Below are 13,760 nucleotides of genomic sequence, written 5' to 3' on the forward strand. Positions count from 1 at the left end.
GTGTTTCCGTTCTGACTACTGTACTAACAACAGAATTTGCAATAGGGACGTCCACGAAGTGGAGGTGAAAATCATGGGGTGTTTGAACACTCGGTAGGGGCAGTGGCGGCGTGCGACAACCGGGGCAAGCTACTGCGGGACCAAGTCACCCCCATCTACGGGGAAAGGATGAGCGCTGTAAGTTCTCCCATCATTTTATGAGTATAAAAACCATTCCATCGGTAACAACCAATCGGCAAAAGCGACAATTTTTAAGGATAAGAAAGTGTCTTTAAAACCGGTCCAAGTCAAGGGATTAATAAATATAGACATAGTTTATTTTGAAACCTCTTTCAAAAGGAAAGGCAATATTTACCCAGATAAATACAATGACATATTAACAGAAACTTCGGGAAAGCAGACAAAACCTAAAATAAGGTTTAAAACGTTACTATGAAGAAAGGAAAGGTAATGCAAAGATAAGGACATGCGTCGCTCACTCATAGGTATATATGCTGCTAGACTTCTACTGCTTGAACATATATGCAACACGCCGCGGTTTCTTGGAAGCAAAATGCTCAATAACGCGCTGGTTAAAGTCATGCATCCCAGAAATAACGTCTCTGTGAATGGATAAAACAGCCAAGGAATTTAATCTATCTTGCTTCATTGTGTTTCTGAGATACGTTTTAATACGCTTCAGCGTGCTGAATGTTCGCTCTGCGTCGGCGGAAGAAATAGGCGTCGTCAAAATGATGTCCCGAAATTTTGCAGACGCCGCAAAGGTAGTTACTAGAGTGTTATCTATGAGGAACCCATAGAGCGCGCAAGTTGATGTGATGTTCAAAAAAGTTTGATTGGTGTATATACATCGCAATTCATTTTCCAATTTACCCACGTTCATCATGGGGTAAAATTTGGAGACAGTAGCCAACAAATGGATGGGAAATTGACGTGCAAATTTTGAAAAAATTTTGGGGTTCATCAAAGAGAACGCGGCAAGGTGTTCAGTGCGCAGACGATCGCCTATTCGATTCACCAGAATGTCACAGCATTTCTTTGCAGACAAAATCAAACGCTGCGTTGTTTGCCCGCGGCGTAAAGAAGCACTTCATGTGTCGTCGTATTTTATTGTTTCCCGGATACGAGATACAGCATCGCAGAAGTCTGAAATACACGACTGCACAGACGCTCCATCCATTAGCCTTGACTGCAATGCGCCGTATAATACATCCACGTGATAGAATATTGTGGAGAAAAAATGAAAACTCACCATCTTCTAGCAGACGCTTTAGACCTGCCGCCTCCCTCACAGAGCGTTCGTCCCAAACCGGAGAGCTCTGAATGCCATTGAAACACTCAATGAGCTCAGACTTAATTTCGGACACGCCCTGCACCACGCGTGATTGGAAGTTCCAACGTGTTGGTGCACAAGCTGGGAGACGGCGGCTACATATCTGGCGAAGGAGGTCAGAGCGCTTCGGCGAAACGGAAAAAAATGAAGAAGACCCCGAGACATTTGCAAAACATATACGGACGAGAGGGGTATCAAGACACATATTTTTAATAACGAGGTTAAATTGGTGTGCATAACAATGTAAAAAATGCGCATGAGGAAAATCTTCTTTTATATAAGCTTGAACACCATGTTTCGACCCACTCATGACTGCCGCGCCGTCATAAGTTTGAGCTATCAATTTTGACTTCGCGTTGTAAGGCTGTAACACTTCTTTCAGTACAGCCGATATCCCGCAAGCCGTGCGATCAACGATTGGTACAAAGCTGTGAAATCTCTCGGTAGATTTACCATCTTTCACAAACCGAAAAATCACAGCCAGTTGGGAAACGCACGTGATGTCAGTTGTCTCGTCAGACTGAATCGAAAGGAACTGGCAAATCTCAATTTCCAGAGCCAAATGTTGTAAATAAATTTTATACATTGAGTCGAGCAAATCATTTTGGATATCCTTAGATGTCCCTTTCCAAACAGTTGCGGCATCAAGATGATTTCTCAATACTGTATCTAGGGATGCGGTGTATTCCATCATATCCAAAAATACCCCTCTATTAGAAGAGCCAGCCTGTTCATCGTGCCCACGGAGGGACAGCTCGTGACAACCAATGAACTTCAAAACATCTATCAATCGACCGAGAACATGGCGGTTTTTCTCGACGTTTTGGTTGTGCCGACGAATAGAAACCGCGCGTCCTTCATCCATCTGTGCTGCAATATTAACATTTCCGAATGTTCGGTATTTTACTGCATTGTCCAGATGCTCCATGGAAGATTGATGATCCCTGGCACGCTCGGAAAGATGTTTAAGATCTCTAAAACCAAATTTACACCAACGTGAGTCACGGGCGGTAGCAAAAAGTAGGCAATAAAAACAAAAAAGTGCATTTTTGTCCTCGCTGTAACACAACCATTCGTGTTTTTTATACGAAGTTTCTGCGCAGAATGTACGCCGACGTTGTACCTCTAATTTTTGTTCCAGCGGCAACTGCGAAAACGGAGTGCGAAGTAGTGCATCAACCTTATTCATTATGAGGACTAAGGCTAAGAAATGCGAAGCCGGAAAGAAGTGAGGAGCTCAAAAGGAATGTGGAAAATCGAAAGCAAATGGACTAAAGGTCTCTAACTGATTCAAATAGCGAAACAAGCGACAAAAACGAAGGCGAGGAAACTATCAACTCTTCAAGCAACCAACGAACGAGAAGGAATGCGTGAATAGGTCAACACGTTGTCGTAAGAAACGTCGGCATTGTGTCGTCATAATTTCGGGGCTAGCCCCGATCGGCCCCGATGATTTAGTAAAAGAAACAGAAAACAAACGAGACAAACGCGGCGAGTGGAAGATAAATGAGAGAATACGATATACAATGAGCAACCGGGGCAAAATCGGCGTCGCCCCGTCGACGTTCGGCGAAGGCTTTGCGAGCGAAAAATGAACCATGTCGGGAGAATATGGCTAGTGTAGACAGTCTGTGCAACCGATATTGAGGTACTTTTCGAATATTTTTTATTATACCGAAAAAACAACCGGGGCATTGCCCCGGTTGGCCCTATTGACGCGCCGCCACTGGGTAGGGGGATTGTATTATGATCATTATTTGATATATTTAATGTTTTGCAAATTGTTGTTGCTTGTATTGTTTTTGTTTAGGAAAAACAACCACTTTTCTGTGTAACTACTAGACTGATTTTTCAAATTATCAGTAGGCGAAATTAGAAGATTCCAATAGGAAGTTTTTGCTATTATATTTCTTCTGGGTTGGTCTGAGGTTAGAGGTTTGTCATGTTTTTGTCAGTTTTAAAGTAAATTACTTGATGTGTTGGCAAGACAATGCGTTATTTTTTGTAGGATTTGTCACCAAAACTGATCTTTTTGATTCGTTGAAATGTCATATTTTGTATACCGGGTGACCTTCAAAAACCAGGTTGTAATTCAATATAATATATTATTACGTCCAAGAGCGTCATCACAATTCTAGCTTTCGAGTTTGGACGAAACTTGTCATGTAAGTCTGGGATGGAGTCAACAAAACCCGTACAATTTTTCATTGCGATTGGACCAGAAAAAGGGGGTTATCTGCTTTTGGTACATCAGATTTGCATGTGAGTTGAAGAACTGCAGCAGAAATCACCCGAATTAACTGAATTATTATGAACAGTCGATCAGCATGAAACTGATAATTTGCTAAATGAACTGAGTGACTAAATATAGAATAAGAGTGCCAGAATGATACTTAATTGTCATAGTTATACAATACTTTCGAATTTTAAAGATGGCAAAATCAATGAATTTTGTCGTTTTAGCCATATTTAATAAAGTTTCTAAGTTTAGTGATTTTGATTGAATTGTATTCCAATGGGAATCTCATGGGATAGGACAGGCATAAATTGCTATGAGATGAGACCAAAAAATATTTTCCATGGGCAAGCCTGCTAAACCTAAGTCATTTGAAACATATTCCAGATAGAACATTACCTTGGTGCAAAGTGTCCTATATTACGGAAACCTTTGGGAACATTCATACACAAACCGAATTTAAATGAATTTCTCCATTATCAAAGAAGAAATCAAGAAATGTATTGGTTCTGTTTGTTGGGGTCAACCTTTACATCGGTCTAGTATAAATATCACCTTTTTATTGCGAACTGAAATTCTAACATGCAAAATGGTTTCCTTGCTTCAGGAAATATCACATCGCTGGAGTTACCCTTTAAACTCGTTGCTTTGTTTTGCTATTTTATAGGTATATAGGAGAGCCAACAAATGGCCAATTTTGACCCCAATCAATTACTGGCATGAAAACATAATATTAGAAATAACAATTGCTGAACGTTAAAGAGCTTGATTATTGTTCGATGGACCCAAAAGTTTCAATTAATCTTTTTCTTCCAACTAGTTATTTATCATCCCGAAAGTTCAAATTCAACAAATTGCAAATATATTATTTCATTATATCATATTGTAAGTGAAATTGAATTGAAACACGTTTTATTATTCTTGTCCACAACGAAAGTAATTAAAAAGGGACCAGTATGTGTAAATCTGGCGTTTGGGTGCTGTTGTGAATTACTTTGCAAGTTCTTTCAATTTTTCTCTACACATCTGTATTTCTTTCCGCCTTGTATCCTCGTCGTCGAAATCTTGGGCATCTTCTATCGCAACAATAGCTTTTTCATAAGTCTCTTTCGATTTTGATCGCTTGTTTAGGATATCATACCCTACCCCTAAGTTATACAGCATGTTTCCATAAATCCGTCGTTGCGAAGCATGCTTTCCAAATTGTTTCTCCATAGCTGCTACTGCTTGTTCACGGAACCTGACTCCTTTGGAATTGTCTTTTATCATCCAGTAGTTGTAAGATATCAGGGTTATGGCTAATGCTTGCTTCATTACCCGTTTTTCGGGGTCAGCTTTGGTCTGCTGTTTTATTTCACCAAGTAATTCCACCATATAATCGATACCAAAGTCAATGGCTAGGACACGAGACCTATCACCAGCATTGATCATAGGGCGTGCACAATCATTAGCTTTGTGAATACATCTAAAAAGTCCATCTAGTATCTCATCAGGTTCTTTACCCATCAGGTAGATTTCACTGGCTATGGGGAGCATAATCAATGCACTGGTAAAGGAAGAATTCCCAATAAGATCGTCTATCAATGCCATTATGTCATCGACATCGGGAAAAGGATCAGATAGAATAATTTTTTTAATTTCTTTAATAGCTTTCGATGCTTTATTTTCTCTTCCTAGTTGCAAGTAACACACCGCCATGAGTAGCTTAATTCCTAATGTTGTTTCTTCATCTTCTACTGATACTTCTTCGAGAGTTGAGATTGCTTCGTAATATTTTGACTGGGATGCTAATGCTCTAGCTTTTTCTGAACAAATAGTAAAACTTGATTAGCAAACAGCCAATGTGCGTCGCAACAATAACAATATATATATAGGCTATCACTCTTTGAAAAAACAATATTGTTGTAGTAGACATAATTTTTATCAGGTGCAAAAAACTGGTTATTCTATTTCAACAATTACAGTCTATTCCATTCAATTTATTAAAAAAAAAACACTTAATTTCTTAGGGCAGTAAACTGCCAAAGTTTGTCCACTTTAAATTTATTTCGCATTATACTTGGGTAATTGGATTTGACACTTTCACGTCATTACAGCAACTTTCGAATGCAAAGTACTTTATTTGGAGTAACTTTTGATGGTGAAAATCAACGAAGTTATACGTATTGATTGATACATTTCGAATGACATTTTATTTTTTTATCATCGTATTATTGACTTGGTTTTACCTCTTTGAAGAGCCCGAGTCCTTGCCTTTCGACTGTTTGCACCTGCTTCGTCTTTGGAAAGAGTGCTTGGAGACGAAGCGCCTTCTGAAAAAGTATGTGTTCTTATACTGTAAAAATTTTCAGTGTTTTCTAGTGCATGATCTAGCGTTACAAACTTTGAAATGCTAGATGGATATGTGTGTAGATGTGTTAGCAAATAGGCTGAACAAATCAGTTTAAAAAAGTAAAATACTTTTGTTGAATGTTGATACCAGCAATCGGCTTATCACTCAGATAAATAGATATAAAACCGGACTCAAGTACACCATATTACTTACCAATTACTGCTTCCTCAGTGCTTTCAGTTTCTTGTCTGTAGAAAAATTTGAAAATTGATCTCACTCATGATTTTTTCGTATTTGACAATGCATTGCGTTCACAGGACTAAGTTCTGTCACTGAGTGTGAAAACTCACTGTTATCACTTTATTAGTGTGATTTTCCAATACAGGCTTAATTAAAAGTCGCAGTCATTATGAAAGTACCATGCCATTATGTAGCTAACCTGATTGAAACGTTGGAAGCTTCGATCTCGATGTTTTCAATGTTATCTTCAGTAGTCATTTTGATGAGAGGATTGAGGTAAATTTTAATAAGATAAATATTCCACGCCGATCAATCGATGTTGTCGTTCACGTACATTCCCATACAGTTTACAAATGAAATATAACGATAACCTTATTCCCTTTATATCTGACATTGAATTATCAAACACAATATTAAATTCAACAATGACCTACACTTGTCTGGAAAGATTATGCGCACAAAAACAAGCATGTGAAAACCTGTCAAAACAAAGACTGGATTTCTCGATATGGCGTGTTGCGCAGGTCGGGTCGAGCGTTCATTGTGTTTCATGGTTTACGAGTAATTTGAACCATGTCGCCGTGGGCACACAATACAATACAATTCACGTTTTCAATACGCGTCACAATACAATTCACATTTTAGTATGAGAATATAAAAAAGCTATATCAATCTGCTCTATAGAAACGTTTTTTTTTACAAAATAGTCAAACTTCGCTGCCTCTTTTTACTTGCCATGGTTTTATTCGAATTTCATCGCAGATGGTTCACAACATTTCAGTTGTATTATCGTCTATTTACCTAGACATTAATCATTTACTGTTATCCAACAAAAACTAAATTAATGATTAACATACTGTTAGATTTTGGTATGGCTTGGGGTATGCTGAATGGGTTGATTCAGCAAACAACTAGAATACATTGGGAGGGTGAATTAATCAGCTTACTAGTTTTAACCACTCGATTGGGAAAAGTTGTAATAAACGTTGTGGCATGCCTTAAGTACCCCTTGGGGATGCAATGTCACTGTTGTCCTGTTAAAAATTCCGTTATATATATATATATAGATCTGCGAAAAATCGTACCATTTTCAAGTTTTTTTTTATACAAATAACGGAATCCGTAAGCCAGAGTTTATCAGCCGATTAAGAATTCCTCTAATAAGAGAACTCTAACTGTTCAGGGGAGGAATAGTATAACTAACATTATATACTTATTTTGTATTCTTTTAACGCATATTAATACACATATAATAAACTATTTAAACTGTACAAAAATCACAGCGCGATGTGTACATATCACTAGCTAATGATACAATATTGTAAAATAAACGGTAATAGAGAGTTTATGCTCTCACCTAGGGGCGAAATAAACAGTTCCTGAACAGGAAAAGTGGGGCAAATAGCAAAAAAGGTTGGAGACTACCACACTGAACTATCTGTTCTATTAAAATTGTGACTTACAATGATTTTGTGAAAAAGAAACATAAGAAGCTGGTCTGATTACGACAAAATAAGCTTGTTAGGGTATAATGTATGTGGCTAAGTTAAAGTTGGAAAAAAAATTGAGTAATCCTCAAATTTTGAATATAATTTTCCATTAACATAATTTTTTTTATAAATAAGCATTCTCGGTAACGTTATTTGATCTAAAGTTATTCAGAGAATATAGGCACACAACACAGTAATATTTAATTTATAAAGGATTAAAGTTTTATATCAAACTACACAAATGTGTTATACCTATAATTTCCGAGACAAATTAAAGCAAGACCGAATAAAATACAAACACAACCTTATACCTGTTTATAAAGTAAACAATTGTAAACTAATATTGGCCATGGGAATACATCATATGCATTCAATCTGTAGTATTAATGTCATACAACAGGATGCTGCTATAATTTAACCCTTCACTCCTTCAAAACTACAGAAAAAAAAATATTATCCATGTCTTATAGTAATTAATATCTTATTTATTCATTGGAATAAAAGGAACGTAGTATTTTTTGTTCGTGTTTGCGACATTGCTGTTAAATTACACATATTTTATACTTTCCACTCACATAGCTTAGTAGTTATAAATTAAAATTGAAAAATCGAAATTAAAATTGATGATAAAAAGAATATAATTAACCAAATAGTATGTTTCGACTCTTTCAAAATAAGTTTATATACTCATTATATTAAAGGTCGACTTGTTTCAACTTTTTCTTGCACTCTTGTATGTCATTGTTTCTCTCCATTTCGGTATCATAATCTTTGGCATCCTCATATGCTTGAACAGCGTTTTCGTAAGCTTGCTTCGCAAGATCCTTTTTATTCAATATATCGTATCCAACACCCGTGTTGTAGTACAATTTTCCGAGAACCCTTTGTTTTGAAGCATTTTTGCCGAATTGCTTTTTCAGTGATGCAATCGCTCGTTCTCGAAGTTTAACCCCTTTATGGTTATCGTTAATCTTCCAGTAGTCAAACGCCAATAAAATTGTAGCTAAAGCCTCCTTAGTTACTTGTTTTTCTGGATCACATCCTGATGTTTCTCTCAAATCGTCAAGCAATTCCGCCATATATTCAATTCCGAAATCTATCGCAATGATACGCGATCTTCCCTCCTTTTCTATCATCGGAGTGGTGCATTCGCTCGCTGCGTGAATACAGCGAAAAAGCTTATCTATCACATCGTCTGGTGAATCTAACTTTTTGTACATATCACTTGCTATCGGAAGCAGAATTAATGCACATGCATATGATTTACTTTGTATGAAATCGTATATTAACCCCATGATATCCTCAACATCTGGATTGGGTGCAGAAAGCAAGGCTTTTCTGACGTCCTTCACATATTTCATTGCTTTATTTTCTCTACCAAGGTACAAATAGCAATGTGCCATCATCAGTTTGGTACTGATTGAGGTTTCCTCATCTGGTATTCCTGTGTCATCAATTAATGAAGCAGCCTCGTAATATTTTGATTGAGATGCAAGAGCTCTCGCACGTTCTACAAAGTAGAAAAATAGTGTAACATCAGTATAATTTCCAAATCCGTTTGCTATTTACTTGCGATCGTTACACTGCTTTTGGAAAATTCCTTGCTAATTGAACATCGTTATTTGTCATAAATCGATCACGAATAGCAAATCAATTTAAACTGAGAAATGCTGATAAATGCATATTATTTTATATCATACAGATAGAAAATAATATGAAGAGGGTTTTATTAAACATTTTCTTTGAGCTATTTTGAATCCGCGCATCGCAATTATGGCTAATGATAATTATCGATTTGAATTACACAGACAAACAAACTTACCTTGTCGTAGAGCAAGTAAAATTGAGTCATCCTTATCCTCCATTTGGGTGAGATTTAATTTGAAAATTCACTATACTTTTATCTGAGCCTCCGAAATCAGCAAGAGCACTGCCACCAACATCTAGCTTGAAAGTTTAATTCTACTCTGAAACCGTTTACGCTAGTAATAAGAGGAACTGAATAAAGAAAGCACAATTGTCTATGACGTACGTTGAAATAAACACCCTGTTACGAGGTGTTCGTTTGGGTGCCTAAGCCTTATGTGAGTGTTTCTACAAACGGTAAAATCTAAAATGTTTATTTCTATTTTTAAAAGAATTATATGCCCCCCATATCAAATACAATCAACTTTTATTTTGACATACTTCGATAAATAACAAAATATCTATTGTTCGTTGTTCTCTCTCAAACATTGTGTGGAACGGTACATGATTCGCCTCATTGAACAGTGGCGACTGCGATATGACATTGCCTAAGCACAGTGTAAATAAGAAACCAACGAACAGACACGAAGTGAATTGAAAGAATTTTATTCGCTCGTTCATAGCGAGTAATTCTAACTAGCCATGTGTAAGGTTTTTGAAACTAGGTGATGTAATTTTATTGGTAGTAGTATGATACAGATATCAGCGTAATTTACATTAATTTGTATTTTTTCACAAATGAAGCGAGGAAAGTGGTCTAAATTTCTCCCAGGATAGCAATGGATAATAACTGCAGAGGTAAGTTACTTGATGTAGGTAAAAAAATATCTTCTTATGTATATAGCAAGGATATCTGAAGGGCAGGGTTTTTATTTTTAAATTGGTTGTTATAAATCTAAAACCAGGGCGCCGTTTTGGAATGATTATTTATCAATACGGATATAACAGTAAAATGTATCCAAATTAAACGATCTCTAAAAATCTATTTAAAAACTTAATTCTGTACTTTGTATTAGGGTAAGTATTCAGGGTAAAAATGAGAACTTTTTGCGCGTAGTGCAACGTATTAGACGGAAATTATCGAAATTGAGTCTGTCGCCTAGATTGACATTTCATGTAAGTTTGCTCACAGTAATTCGGAAGCTCTCGAATGGTAAATGTTGAGGCGAATACAACCACTGACGCACAGCTAATAAGGCGTTTTCATTTTAGAAAATTAATCTATTTCGTGTGATATATATTCTACGAAATAGGTTAATTTTCTGATATATATATTCCATTGAGTGCAGAAAACTTAATCCGCATTCTGATTTTTTTTTCATTTTCGGTTCATGTTCAGACTCGGAAGAAAAGCATGGCATGGTACAAGATTTTATTTTGGAAGGTAATTTAATCATGTAATATGTTTTGATATAAAGTAACGCGCGTTTTCCCTCTGCCTCCCCATTTTAAACTTCCTAATACTTCCTAGAAAGAGCCCGAGCTCTCGTGGGTAAATGCAAATATTATGAAGCCTCGTCTCTGCTTGATAATCTTCGTGATGTGGACAGTGCAGATTTGGATTTAAAACTTCTAATGGCAGAATGTTATTTACAATTGGGAAGAGAAAATAAAGCAGAGAAAATAGAAGGAAGCATCAGAAAATATTTTATTGGATCAGGATTGGATGTTATGGATGAGATTATTGCCATCGTCGATGTATTAACTGCTGGTCAAGCCATACTTTTGCTTCGCATTGCCTGTGATATAGTATTTGCTTCTGCAAAGTCACCTGATGAAGTGATAGAAGGGGTGTACCGCTGCATCGATAAAATGAGAACGTCTATTAGAAAACTCCTAGACTCACAAGGCTTGTCATCCCTGTCGATAGAGGGTTTAATTGGGCAACTACAAGGGCAATTTTCAAATCTATTAAGGCCTTTAAAGGCATTGAACTCGATCGATTTATTGTCAGAAAGCAACCAAAAACCTATGAATCCAGATTCGACCCGTCTCCAAGTCATTGGATTAGATTTCGGCGTTGATTATATGATTGAAATGCTAAACAAATTACTCGGAATAGAAGTTGAGAATACGGAGAAAAAAGCTATCAAATTAGCTTGGATTTGCAGTCATATTGGCTATAATCTTGCCATTATCAATGACAACACACGTAGCATTAACTTTCGTAAACGTGGTGTCAGTATACTTGAGTCTGAATTCAGAGAGCATGCAAACAAACATAACGTGTATGGTGTTTTGCTACATAATATTGGAATTGTGCTTGCAAATTCTGGAAGACGTGACGAAGCTGAATACTTCTACATTGAAGCTATAAAAGCTAAAGAGACAGCTATTGATTATGGCGACACGAATGAGCAGCAGAAAGATATCAAATTGTCAAGAGATGCTTTAACACGCGTGCGCTCAGGGCCCATTTAAAAACAATGTTCAGCCAAACGACGACATATTCAACATTTTTCTCACTTGTTAAACTTACCAAAAACTTTGCTATCTGCCCATCGACCTCATTAAATTGAGTCAATTTGAGGTAACTTTAAAGTAGGAATTTGTCACAACATTTATAGAATATTTGACTTTGCCATCTTATATATAAGTAACATTTGGTAAATGATGGGTACGATTCCCAAAACAGTTGCAGATTGGCATTAACTTTGCATATATAAGTCAAAAACCAGTTTACCACGTTTCGTAGGAGGTACAAAATACAAATCATACATATTTAGTACTTGAGCACATAGGTTTTCCAGGTGCAAAAAACAGACAAACGAAAAATTCCGCTCCAGAGATGGAGCATCTCTCCGAGCATTCAATATGTTTGCTAATCAAAGTAACAGATCCCATATTTTTCCTATCATCGACGCTGCTCGATCTGTTGCGATGTCAATAAGATGTTTCACATTAAGTTTATGATCTTCCATCGCAGCTGTTTTTTCTTGTTGTTGTAGTTTTTAAACTCAGAAAGTAGAAGATTTTTCCCGTCACTTTCATTTGGCAAGTTGAGATTCATCGACTATATCTGTTGACTAATCAAATGCCAGAGTGAAATAAACAAACGTTTATGTGGTTATTTTGGTGTGAAAGACTAATTTGAATTCTCTAATCTTTTTCGGCGCAATTTCTTCCGCAGAAATAAGCAAGCATTCTTTTATATATTCACCATCTGTAAAAGGTTTCATTTGATTGACAATAGTATCAGATATGCGCAAATAAGATTTTTCAATTGCGGTTGCTTCTGCTGAAGATTTCAGAAAAATATGTTGCTGAGCCTTCAGATTGCTTTTCAGCAACTGTAACTTGACTTTTCGCTCCCCACACATAGGTTAATAATTTCACTGTGCATGAGATCAAAGTGTATATTCAAATTATAATATTTCAAGCTCGAAACAGATTTGCGGCAAATTAAGCAACAGCGTTGTCTTTTACTTAAACAAAAAAGTAGGCTACTCCTCCTAATCCTTTTTGTATTTCCGATTTTCATCCTCACGCTTCATCTTCTCCTCACGTTCCAGACATACCGATAGAGTTTGGTTTGTGGTTTATTTTTAGTAGACTGAAATTAAATTCAAAAAGAGAGCTATGCTCGAATATGTGAAAACGGGGACAAAAGTAAGTTATTTTATCGTCAATTCCCCGATAATCATATGCGGTAACTTACCAAGCGGACAACTCGACTACCCAGGGTACCGTTTACGGTACAGGGATTGTCATAGCTTTTTCAGGCACTGTGACTATGATTCAGTTCAACGTGAATTGAAATGCCAACAGAATAATAACAAAACGACCCATGGGTCCCACTCTGTGTCCAATATCCGTCGATAAAACACGGTAAGTAGTAGAGTTGAGCACAAACAGCATTCAGGTCTCCAAAAAACAGGACTCTGTTTCAACAAACAGGATCGGATCAGGAGTGGGAATATTCTCGGTTGCTCGAAGTCAATCAGGAGTACCAACTAAATCTATAATATAAGCGATAGAAGTATCGTACGTACTTGCATAATTTAAGCGGAATTAAATTATCCGTACATAACTATTAAAACATAATCGTGCCTCGTTTGGATGATACCGGGTGGATCCGAGTTTACCACTGTTGGACAAGTCTGAACGTGGTGTTTTGTAATTTTTAACAGTGTTTGGATGCTGTTGTCGGGTTGCGGCGAATAACTCACATGCCTGTATGTTTTAATAATTTGTTGCGCATTACCAAAGAAATGAATATGTAGGTGTCTTCAAAATGAAATGTTTAAATGTGATTGTAGTGAATACTGGAACCATGGATGACCAAGCCTCGCGTAAGCTATTATTCCCATGCTTTGGTAAAAATTGTTTTAGCGTATGGGTCATAAAATATGCTTTAGTTTAAATTGAGTCATGCTTAATAGA

The 13,760-nt window shown here is 36.8% G+C and overlaps 3 protein-coding genes across 3 annotated transcripts; 1 reads left to right on the forward strand and 2 right to left on the reverse strand.

The window, feature by feature from the left end:
- Window positions 1–4,430: 4,430 nt before the first annotated feature.
- LOC120329085 (uncharacterized) lies at window positions 4,431–6,482 on the reverse strand. Its single transcript, XM_039395707.2, has 4 exons — window positions 6,341–6,482; window positions 6,115–6,149; window positions 5,798–5,881; window positions 4,431–5,374 (listed from the first exon to the last, which is right to left on the reverse strand). The coding sequence occupies exons 1-4, from the start codon at window positions 6,397–6,399 to the stop codon at window positions 4,560–4,562; spliced, it is 993 nt and encodes a 330-aa protein (XP_039251641.2). The 5' UTR covers window positions 6,400–6,482; the 3' UTR covers window positions 4,431–4,559.
- A 1,837-nt stretch (window positions 6,483–8,319) lies between these two features.
- Window positions 8,320–9,705, reverse strand: LOC144420839 (uncharacterized). The gene is made up of 2 exons (XM_078110546.1): window positions 9,454–9,705; window positions 8,320–9,141 (listed from the first exon to the last, which is right to left on the reverse strand). The coding sequence occupies exons 1-2, from the start codon at window positions 9,494–9,496 to the stop codon at window positions 8,327–8,329; spliced, it is 858 nt and encodes a 285-aa protein (XP_077966672.1). The 5' UTR covers window positions 9,497–9,705; the 3' UTR covers window positions 8,320–8,326.
- A 242-nt stretch (window positions 9,706–9,947) lies between these two features.
- LOC120329186 (uncharacterized) lies at window positions 9,948–12,683 on the forward strand. The gene is made up of 3 exons (XM_039395736.2): window positions 9,948–10,175; window positions 10,717–10,761; window positions 10,849–12,683. Exons 1-3 carry the CDS (start codon window positions 10,157–10,159, stop codon window positions 11,796–11,798), a joined length of 1,014 nt encoding a protein of 337 aa, XP_039251670.2. The 5' UTR covers window positions 9,948–10,156; the 3' UTR covers window positions 11,799–12,683.
- Window positions 12,684–13,760: the final 1,077 nt, after the last annotated feature.

This window comes from Styela clava, chromosome 1, assembly GCF_964204865.1.
Source record: "Styela clava chromosome 1, kaStyClav1.hap1.2, whole genome shotgun sequence".
Taxonomy (NCBI): domain Eukaryota; kingdom Metazoa; phylum Chordata; class Ascidiacea; order Stolidobranchia; family Styelidae; genus Styela; species Styela clava.

What these genes read in the sequence shown, in the direction of transcription:
- LOC144420839 (XM_078110546.1), bottom strand. Translation starts at nt 9,496, where the DNA reads ATGGAGGATAAGGATGACTCAATTTTACTTGCTCTACGACAAG. An exon ending in TTTACTTGCTCTACGACAAG is followed by an intron (nt 9,142 to 9,453) that starts GTAAGTTTGTTT and finishes TCTACTTTGTAG; the next exon opens with AACGTGCGAGAGCTCTTGCA.
- LOC120329186 (XM_039395736.2), top strand. An exon ending in ACAAGATTTTATTTTGGAAG is followed by an intron (nt 10,762 to 10,848) that starts GTAATTTAATCA and finishes AATACTTCCTAG; the next exon opens with AAAGAGCCCGAGCTCTCGTG.
- LOC120329085 (XM_039395707.2), bottom strand. Translation starts at nt 6,399, where the DNA reads ATGACTACTGAAGATAACATTGAAAACATCGAGATCGAAGCTTCCAAC. An exon ending in GCTTCCAACGTTTCAATCAG is followed by an intron (nt 6,150 to 6,340) that starts GTTAGCTACATA and finishes ATTTTTCTACAG; the next exon opens with ACAAGAAACTGAAAGCACTG. An exon ending in CACTGAGGAAGCAGTAATTG is followed by an intron (nt 5,882 to 6,114) that starts GTAAGTAATATG and finishes ATACTTTTTCAG; the next exon opens with AAGGCGCTTCGTCTCCAAGC.